Raw genomic sequence first — 10,382 nt, 5'->3', positions numbered from 1 at the left:
GCAGTTTTGAAGGCAGAGGTTGACAAGGTAGGGTCAGCGGACGGGGAGACAGGACTTCAGAGAGGGGGGGGTAGAGGGTCAAGCGAGCAGGTTAGGGGTTTGGAGGAGCTGATCAGTGTGAGTATTTCAGGGGGGTAACCAGAGTGAACTGGGAGAGGCGGCCGTAGGGAGGAGGGCTCGGGAGGTCCAGGGAGATGGACGGAGAAATTGTGGTCGGTGTGATGCTGGGGGAGATGTATGTTTGTGTCAGATGCAGCGGATAGGGAGAGAGATTAATGGCAGTGATTGTGTCAGAGAAAAAACTGGAGGAATGAACTGCATAAAGTGGAAGTGGGAGGGTGTGCAGCACGGGGTTTTGAGGAGCTTGTTGGCGGTGGAGAAGAGGGTCCTGGGGTGGTTATGGTCAGTAAAGATGGTGGAGAGGTAAGCAGTGTTTGCGGCAGTGAGGGGCGTCTCTGTAGGTAGTGAGATGGAGTTTGTAGGATTCATGGTGAACTGTCAGGATGATTTCTTGGTTATGGCGTTCAAGCTGGCGGCCGGTTTGCTTCAGCTTACGGAGTGCAGGGGTGAACCAGGGTGAGGAGGTTTTGAAAGTGACATTTTTCCTTTTGAGGGGGGCCAGGCTGTTGAGGGAGGAGAGTAGGGTGAAATTAAGATGGTTGAGTTGTTCATCGGGTGAGCTGAGGTTCGAGTCCAGGGGAGAGTAGAGGAAAGCAGGTCGGAGAGGTGCTGCTGGGATCGACAGAGCATACATTACGGAAGGTGATGATCCTGGATGGGGGGGGCAGGTGGCGGACGGGGGAGGCGATGGTGAACTGTATGAGTTTGTGGTCAGACAGGGGAAAGGGGCAGGGGTGGAGGTCGAGTACTGGGAGGTAGGTGGAGCAGACAAGGTCAAGGATGTGTCCTTTGTCATGGGTGGGGAAGGTGACATGTTGGGTAAATGAGAAATTGTCCAGAAGGGAGGAGAATTTAGAAGCGAGTTTGCAGGTGGGAGTCCATGTGGATGTTGAGGTCGCCGAGCAGTAACAGACGTGAGGAGAGGGATGAAGCAATGGTGAGGAGTTCAGAGAGGAAAGAGGGGTGTGGTTGGGGGGGCGGTAAATGAGGATAGCTGTCAGTGATGGAGGGGCTTTGAAGGCGAGGAATTTGAAGGATGGTACTGAGGGGAGGGTGAGTTCTGTAGTCCGGATGTTGTGGTTGTCGATGACAGCCAGCCCACCACCACGGTGTGAGGGGCGGGGTTTAGTGATGTAATTAAAACCAGGGGGGGATGTTTGATTGAGGGAGAATAAGTCATTGGGTTGTTGCCAGTTTCAGTGAGCAGAAGGAAGTCGATGGATTTGTCCAGAATTATTTTGTGGAGGGTGTGGGCTTATTGTTAAGTGACCGGATATTGAGGAGGGCAAAATTGGTCAAGTGGGGGATTAGAGGGGTGGTGGCAGGCTGGAGAGGTATGAGTAATGCAAAAAAACGTAATGAATGTTAAGGCTTGGGTTAGCGTGTAAGTGATCGGTAGCTACATCGGTGCTAACAATGCTAATCGTACACAGCAAAAATGCCAATGTTAAATTAACACTGAGTGTTGAATTTAACACCAGAAAAGTGTGTATATGCGTCCACTCTTGTCAGTGTAAAAGTAACACTTTCGAAAGTTTTAATATTTTAACACTCACCTGTAGTTAATGGAACACTGAAACGAGTTGAAAATCAACACTGGCCAACACGCAGTAGTGTTAATATTACTCTACACTAGTGTCAGTGTTAAAGAATCAACACTACCAGACTACACTGGATCTCAATTTAGTAACACTATTGGGTGTTACAAAATGTAACACTTGAGTGTAGAATGTTGTGAAGATCCAATCCCTCCCAGCCAAAACCCCATAACCCACTTTACAAAAAATACAAGACAACAAATGTAACAAAATAGTTTGTATTACATGGCAAGTACACCACAATTACATTCATAAACCTACAGTTCAGCATGGTGTGACACAACATTACAGTATGGGACAATAAACATTTGGTCATCAGTGTCATTTGAAAATTGCCTATATGTCTGTAGTATGGCAGGGAAAAGATTGTCCCTCTCTTGACCTGACTATCAACATCGGCACCTCTGTTGTTTCCCCGACTGCAAGGAATCTGGGTGTGATCCTGGATAACAACCTGTCCTTCACTGCAAATATCGCTGCTACAACCCGCTGCTGCAGATACACTTCGCTCTGCATCAGCCAAACGACTCGCTGCGAGGGGGACCCAAGTTCCCATCCGCAAAAACACGTGGATTTGCTATCCTGGCTCCAAAATGGTGGAATGAGCTCCCCATTGAAATCAGGACCGCAGAAAGCTTACACACCTTCCGGCGCAGACTGAAAACTCATCTCTTTCGACTCCACTTCGAGCGATAGAATGACTAACAAAGAACTGCTAACAGAGCACTTATATACTAATATAGGACTGGCTTATCTAAAGCCAGTTGAGTAGCACTTGAAACGATTGGCTCTTTGAAACCTGATGTTCTTATATGATTCTGTTTTCTTCAAGGTTGTGTCTTCCTGGTCGAATGTACTTATTGTAAGTCGCTTTGGATAAAAGCATCAGCTAAATGCAATGTAGTATGGCAGGTCATCTACACAGATCAGTGTGAATACATCGCTTTTCTCCTCGATACTAAATGCATTTAAGTGATCATCAAAATATGTTGTTGAGACTTTACAAGTTAGAAGATAAGCATTGTCCTCTTTAACAATCACACTGACAATCCTGTTGAACAAAGGTGTCGCGAGTGAGCCCTCTATGTAATGGCCCACTTGCTGGCACCCAGTTATTTTAATCCCCCAATTGACCCACACACACGAGGAGCAGGCAGATATAGGGTAACACAATAATCTTTATTAGAAATTAAATAGTAAGGGACCATATCAGCCAAGCTTCTCACATGGAAATGTATCACAAGGCCAAGTGATGCAGTGCCTATATACCACCCCGTCAATTCAGGCTGCTACTGCTTTACCCACCCCCTGCTGGCCGGAGGGACCATGAATGGTACAACTAAACGTAAAATGTCACAAAGCATGCAAATAACGCAAACACATGGCACTTCTATTAGAGAATCACTACACACATGACACTTCTATTAGGGAATCACTACACACATGACACGTCTATTTAAAGAAAGCACTACACACATCACACAATGAACATGCTCTCCCACTCACTGGCTGCTAAGGAGTAAAATGGAACAGTCACTGGCACTGGTGAGCAAATGACTGCAAGTGGCACTATTTGCACCCCATACTCTCCTTGTTCATTTAACCATGCAGTGACAGCCTAGCAAGACATGGCCCGAATTAAAATAGTTATGGGTCCGCTCTCGGTCAAGAACACCTCAGACCGAGAGGAGTTAAAAGTTATCTCTTCTCACCCTTCCTTAAGCGCAGCGTGTTTCTGGTCGGAAGAAAGCAGTTGGAGACTTGGCGCGCGTCTCCCAATAGTTCGGAGCGCGTCCGACTCAGATGCGCACTGGCCCTGATAGGAGCAGCGCGCGGTGCGAAAGACAGGAACTTGAGAGCGTTGCAATATCAGGAGCTTGAGAGCGTTGCAATATCAGGAGCTTGAGAGCGTTGCAAATCTGCCTTCAACCGACCCGTCGATCAGCAGCTGGCAGCCGTACAGTAAATCGCAGTGCAGCAGTACTTCCACAGTGGACCTTCGCTTCACGGTCACTTCCTCGTCCCAATGTGCCCAATAATGACAGCAAAGTTCTGTTGAAACGCTCACAGGCCCCATTTCCCTGGGGATGGTATGGGGTAGTGCGGCTCTTTGTACAGCCATACAGTTCACAGAGCTGCCGCATTACCTCAGACTCAAAGGCACCTCCTCGGTCCGTCAAGAACCGTTCTGGGCACCCGAAAGGCTGGATGAGGGCGGTCCACAAATGTCTCGCCGTCGTCTGGGCTGTCTGGTCCTTGGTGGGCACTGCCACAGCATACCTGGAAAACAGGTCGGTCATAACCAGGATATACTGGTGGGTGTCGGCTGGCCGTCCCAATGATAAATAGTCCAGGGCTACAACCTCCCATGGGTAACTGGATACAATGGGCTGAAGAGGGGCCCTCACCTTGGGACCAGCCTTCCCTGTCACACATTGTGGGCATACTACTGTCCAGGACTTTATGTCCTTAGCCATCCCCAGCCAGTAAAATCTGCGCTGCAAGATACTCAAGACCTTTTCGCTGTTGGCATGTCCAGCCGCTTTGTGGTAATCCTCCCACAGCTCCCGGGCATGTTGGGTTGGGACAATCAACTGGAAAGCCTGCTGGCCCGTGTCGGGTTCCTGAATGCAGCGCCCCAAGATTCCGTCACGAAGTTCCAGCCGATCCCATGTCTGCAACCACCCGTGCACTTGGGGGAACTCAGACCGTCGCACCTGAGACACATTTAACCCTTGGTTGATCAATTGTCTCACTTTGTCCAACTCCGGGTCTCCCTGTTGGCGCTCCAGCCAAGACCCTGGATCACAGTCCTGTCCAGCTGGTGGACCCTTCACTCCTAGACCTCCCTGAGCTCCGGGCACGTTGTAGACTGCTTTGATATCTACTTCCCCTGGGAGCCGGGACAAGGCATCTGCATTCCGGTTTTCCACACCGGGTCGATACTTGACTGAAAAGGTGAAGTTTGCCAGCTGGGCTGCCCACCTCTGTTCCACGGCCCCCAGTTTGGCTGTCCCCAGGTGTACCAGGGGATTGTTGTCTGTAAACACTGTGAATTCTGTGCCCCACAAGTAGTGTTTGAACTTCTCTGTGATTGCCCAAAATAGCGCCAGAAACTCTAACTTAAAAGAACTATAGTTCTGGTCATTCTTTTCACCAGGGCTTAGACTACGGCTGGCATATGCAATAACTCGTTCCCTCCCCTGCTGAACCTGTGACAATACTGCACCCAGCCCATCCAAACTGGCATCTGTATACAACAGGAAGGGTAATTTGAAATCTGCATACGCCAACACAGGCGCCTGTAATAGAGCTCGCTTAAGTTCCTCAAATGCACCCTGACACTCTTGAGACCACTTAACTGTTGTTGATTTAACCCCTGCCGTACCCCGAAGCAGAACATTCAGGGGAGCTGCCAGCCGGGAAAAGGCAGGGATGAATCGGCGGTAGTAGCCTGCAAAGCCCAAGAAAGAACGGACTTGAGTGACTGTCTTGGGGACCGGCCATTCCTGCACAGCTGCAGTTTTTTCTGGGTCCGTGGCCACCCCTTTCTTGCTGACCACATGTCCCAAGTACTTCACTTCCTTCTTGAACAGGTGACATTTGTGGGGCTGGAGTTTTAGGCCGTGCTGGTGTAGTCTCTCAAACACTTGTTCCAGGTGCCTGAGATGACTATCAAAGCAGGGAGAATACACAATGATATCATCCAGGTATATCAATAGAAAGTCATTTACTTGCCCTCCCAAACAGCGTTGCATGAGCCGCTGGAATGTGGCTGGAGCATTGCAGAGACCAAACGGCATCCGCTCAAACTGAAAGAGGCCCACTGGTGTTGTGAAGGCGGTCTTCTCCTGGTCTCGGGGGTCCACCGCAACCTGCCAGTACCCGCTAGCCAGATCCAGTGTGGAGTACCAAGCTGACTCCTTGAGGTGGGTGAGCGACTCTTCGACTCTGGGCAAAGGAAAAGCATCTTTGTGAGTTATGGCATTAAGTTTCCGGTAATCTACACAAAAACGCCACGATCCATCCTTTTTCCTTACCAACACTACAGGTGCTGCCCAGGGGCTGGAACTTTCCTTTACAACCCCATTTTCCAACATACCTTCCAGTAGGGCTCGTAACTCAGCATAGAGTGCTGGTGGAACTGGCCTGTGTCTCTGTCGGATTGGAGGTGCATCACCGGTAGGGATCTGATGCAAGACTGCACTTGTGTGGCCAAAATCATCTTCATTGGCTGCAAAAACCTTGGTCCACCTCTGAAGTAGATCACTTAACCGCTGCTGCTCGTTATGGTTGAGGTCCTCTCCTTGCAATGCCAGGGCCGGATGATCTGGAGGTACAGTAACATTCGGGACTGGAGTGCTGCTTATACTCCTCACCTCTACCTCCACCGCAGATGGCCCTGTGTGGGTCAACACCAACTCCTCCTCGGTCTTCACAGCCTGAGGATCCACCTGGGACACTGTAGCCAGGGCACGACGCTGGGGGATCTCTATGGAGAAGGGATGGGGGTTACACACTCTTATCGGCACTCTTCCACTCCTTACCCAGCTCAGTGTCCTCGCCACCCTCCACTCCTGGTCATCATTCTGGAGATTTTCCACCATAACACAGCAGTCTGGGGTGCCAACTGCTTGGGGCACCTGGGTCCAGATAATCATTTCTGTCTCTGGGGGAACCAACACAGCAGACTGACGTGGCAGCTTGGCAACCCCCTGCAGTTCGGTGGGGGATCCAACCCGGCCCACTCGTCGACAAACAGCAAAAGCCTTTCCCCAGGCTGTGCTGACCGCAGGTGGCAGTGTTGACCTGAAAGCCGCCTCTCCTTGGTGGCCATCCTGGAAGATAGTTTGCCAACAGTCCCCAATCACATTCATCCCCAATAAGGCACATTCCTGTTGCAGGCAGGAATCTTCAACCACCACCACACCCTTCCCCATTACCTTCACCCCATTGATCTCAAAGTCCAAAAGCGCATATCCAATGTATGGGATGTGAAGCCCATTTGCAGCCTTCAGAGTGAGCCAGGGGATGTCTCCTCGGACCAATCTTTCTCCAAACTTCTCCTGAAACAGAGAATAACTGAACAGAGTGACTTGCGAACCAGTGTCCAATATACAAGGAATATTTTCACCACTTATAATTACATCCAACTCTGGGCAGGTACCAATCAACGCAGGCTTTGTTGGGGGTGTGGTCTGGGTCCCCTCCTCGACCGCTTGCCCGGCAGCGACCGAGGAGACTAAAAATCCGAAGGTCCAGAGCGTCGTCTGGAACAGAACCGGCGGGTGTGACCCGCCTGCCCACACTCTAAACAGATTGGCCGACCTTGGGGGTCCCACTGGAACTGAGTCCTGGCTGTGACCAGGGGTGGTTGACGAGGCCTAGGCTGAAATGCGGGCCCTGCTTGTGGGTTTTGCCTCTGTACAGTTGAGTCAGCAGGCCCCAGAGAGAGGTTAGCAATTTGACCACGCATCTCTTCCATGAGAGACTTGCCCAGTGTTAACATCTGGTCTTTAAGGTCCTGTTGGAGCTCTGCCCGCAGGGAGTCCCATAATGCCTGGCTGTCCTGGGCAGGTGGGGGTACTAAGGAACATAAAGGAGTGGCAGGTGGTTGGGTTTGTGGAGGCCTGGGGGCATAAGTGCGACAGGCCCATGTCTCAGTTCCATCTTTAGCCTGCTCCCTTTCAAGCGCTTTGGCCTCGGTGCAGATAGCAGGAAAAGTCATTCCCGGCGTGCGACGAAGAAGTCGTTTCAATTCTTGTTTCACCAGGCTTTCTTGTAGTCCCCTGATGAACTGTGTCCTTAGAAGCTCATCTTCAATGTCCTCAGCTGGTGGTTCCCTCGCTTGCCACTTGTGATAGAGCTCACGAAAGCGTAGAATGAAAGTTCCCATTCCCTCCTCTGCGCCCTGCCTGCATTCATAGAACTGAGCCCTCAGTGTTGCCAGTGACTGACTTCCCGCATACAATGAAGTCAGACAATCTAATATTTTTTTCCCAGTGTCCCGCTCACTAAGGGGTAATAGTAACATTTCCCGTTTAGCTTCACCTCCCAGAGCACTTAAGATAAAGTCAACGATCTGATCGTTCGAAAGACCCTGAGCCCGTACAAACATTTCAATTTTTGCCCGCCATTCCCCCACCTTCTCTCCGGTTTTCCCTTCAAATATAGGAAGCCATGGCCCCCCCATGTACCAAGGTAACATAATGTGATTTACAACATTGGGAGCTGGATTAACAGCGCCAGCGACTCCCTCGTTACCCTCAACCGACATGCTGACCGTGTGTGCAAGGGAGATCCTGCCGACAACGCCAAATTAAGGTGTCGCGAGTGAGCCCTCTATGTAATGGCCCACTTGCTGGCACCCAGTTCTTTTAATCCCCCAATTGACCCACACACACGAGGAGCAGGCAGATATCGGGTAACACAATAATCTTTATTAGAAATTAAATAAATAGTAAGGGACCATATCAGCCAAGCTTCTCACATGGAAATGTATCACAAGGCCAAGTGATGCAGTGCCTATATACCACCCCGTCAATTCAGGCTGCTACTGCTCTACCCACCCCCTGCTGGCCGGAGGGACCATGAATGGTACAACTAAACGTAAAATGTCACAAAGCATGCAAATAACGCAAACACATGGCACTTCTATTAGAGAATCACTACACACATGACACTTCTATTAGGGAATCACTACACACATGACACGTCTATTTAAAGAAAGCACTACACACATCACACAATGAACATGCTCTCCCACTCACTGGCTGCTAAGGAGTAAAATGGAACAGTCACTGGCACTGGTGAGCAAATGACTGCAAGTGGCACTATTTGCACCCCATACTCTCCTTGTTCATTTAACCATGCAGTGACAGCCTAGCAAGACATGGCCCGAATTAAAATAGTTATGGGTCCGCTCTCGGTCAAGAACACCTCAGACCGAGAGGAGTTAAAAGTTATCTCTTCTCACCCTTCCTTAAGCGCAGCGTGTTTCTGGTCGGAAGAAAGCAGTTGGAGACTTGGCGCGCGTCTCCCAATAGTTCGGAGCGCGTCCGACTCAGATGCGCACTGGCCCTGATAGGAGCAGCGCGCGGTGCGAAAGACAGGAACTTGAGGGCGTTGCAATGATAAGGAACTTGAGAGCGTTGCAATATCAGGAGCTTGAGAGCGTTGCAATATCAGGAGCTTGAGAGCGTTGCAAATCTGCCTTCAACCGACCCGTCGATCAGCAGCTGGCAGCCGTACAGTAAATCGCAGTGCAGCAGTACTTCCACAGTGGACCTTCGCTTCACGGTCACTTCCTCGTCGATCCGTCCAGAGCCTTGCTTCCCGTTCCCTCTTCACCTCGGAGCTTCACCTTTTCCCGTTCTCCCGGTAAATGTCCCGGCTCCTCGCTTTAACCACCCACCGGCCAATCCACGTAGCTCCCTGGAAGGCTGGGCAGGCAGCAGCCAATCACGCTGCCCTCCTCCAGCTGATTCACACCAGCTGCGAAAACACACATACTCCGCCCACCTGACAGGCTAACCCTTTTATGAATGGAAACACACATTTTCCCCCACTTCTGCTTAAAATACATATACACACAGTAAATATAATGCATCATCATATGACATACAAAAATCCCATCCCCACTGGCGACATTTGGCATCTCATTTTCAATACCAGAACATACATCCATCCCAGGCTGGTACTCTGTGCCATAGCTTTTGACCCAGGAAGTTGTGGGAACAATACAAGACGTATCAAAAGTGTCATGCAGCACCTCACTGCCCTCCAAACTGCTGACCAAGACTTCAGTAATGGGGCCAAATTGGAATCTTTTAAAATAAAAGTTCTCAAAATGAAAAGCCAACTGATTCTGATGTCTTTTGCCAGTGTTTTTGTGATATTTTTAAAGTTCTTTACAGACGTTTTGAAAAATGTGTGCTTGCCTTCAAACCTCATGCACCACATGTGTATTAGTGGCCCAATCTTCCTAATACAGCTTGGGTAATGTATCATATGGTGGTGCTTGGGAATCAAATGTCGTTCTGGAAACAGAGATTTAAAAAGTGTATGATGATCAAAAATAAGATGTTTCAGATAGCAGGTCATACCATGGTTACAATGGGTGAAAAGACAATGTTCACAATCTGTACTAAGAGGAGCAGCGAGTTCCAGCAGCTATCATTCCTGCTAAGTAAATCTCCAAACATCAATGGGGTATTGCGCAAAAGACACCAGGAATGAACAGCATTAAGGCCAAGATTGTTGCCATCATCATCCAGTTTTAGCCCACTTGGCCTGTTTTTCCTCTGTGGAAATCCATAATTGAAGCTCGTGATTCTCTCTGACAATGAACTTCAGGATATAAAGTTCCTTATCAGGTACTGAAACACAAGCTTCAACTCATACTGCACCACTCCTTCCAGTAAACCATGCATTATATCTACTGCGTAGTTGTCTGAAGTATGGAACAGCCGTAGGGAATTGAGTGGACAGGTTTTTTTAACACCAAATGTTGAGGCCAAAGCAGGATTTTGTTGAATGGCAGCACAGTGTTCTGAATGAAGGGCTTTAGAACGTAAAGTTAAACCTGGATGATCTTCACTGAAAACGGATTGCATCTCTCCCTTTTCAGTTAACAGCACACAGTTTATATATATATATATTTAT

General features: G+C 49.3%; 1 protein-coding gene across 1 annotated transcript in view; it reads right to left on the bottom strand.

Annotated features, from left to right (window-relative positions):
- Positions 1-8,010, bottom strand: part of LOC139434275 (uncharacterized) — a 23,154-nt gene extending 15,144 nt beyond the window's left edge. Inside the window, exons 1-2 of the mRNA XM_071204145.1 lie at positions 3,703-8,010; positions 758-1,162 (exon numbers count right to left, since the gene is read on the bottom strand). Of these exons, the coding sequence (XP_071060246.1) occupies positions 758-1,162; positions 3,703-6,658 (3,361 nt within the window). The 5' untranslated portion in view covers positions 6,659-8,010. The remainder of the gene's footprint in view (positions 1-757; positions 1,163-3,702) is intronic.
- Between the last annotated feature and the right edge of the window lie 2,372 nt (positions 8,011-10,382).

Source organism: Pseudochaenichthys georgianus, chromosome 8 (assembly GCF_902827115.2).
Source record: "Pseudochaenichthys georgianus chromosome 8, fPseGeo1.2, whole genome shotgun sequence".
In the NCBI taxonomy this organism is placed as follows: Eukaryota; Metazoa; Chordata; class Actinopteri; order Perciformes; family Channichthyidae; genus Pseudochaenichthys; species Pseudochaenichthys georgianus.
This window is presented reverse-complemented; position numbering and strand designations above follow the sequence as displayed.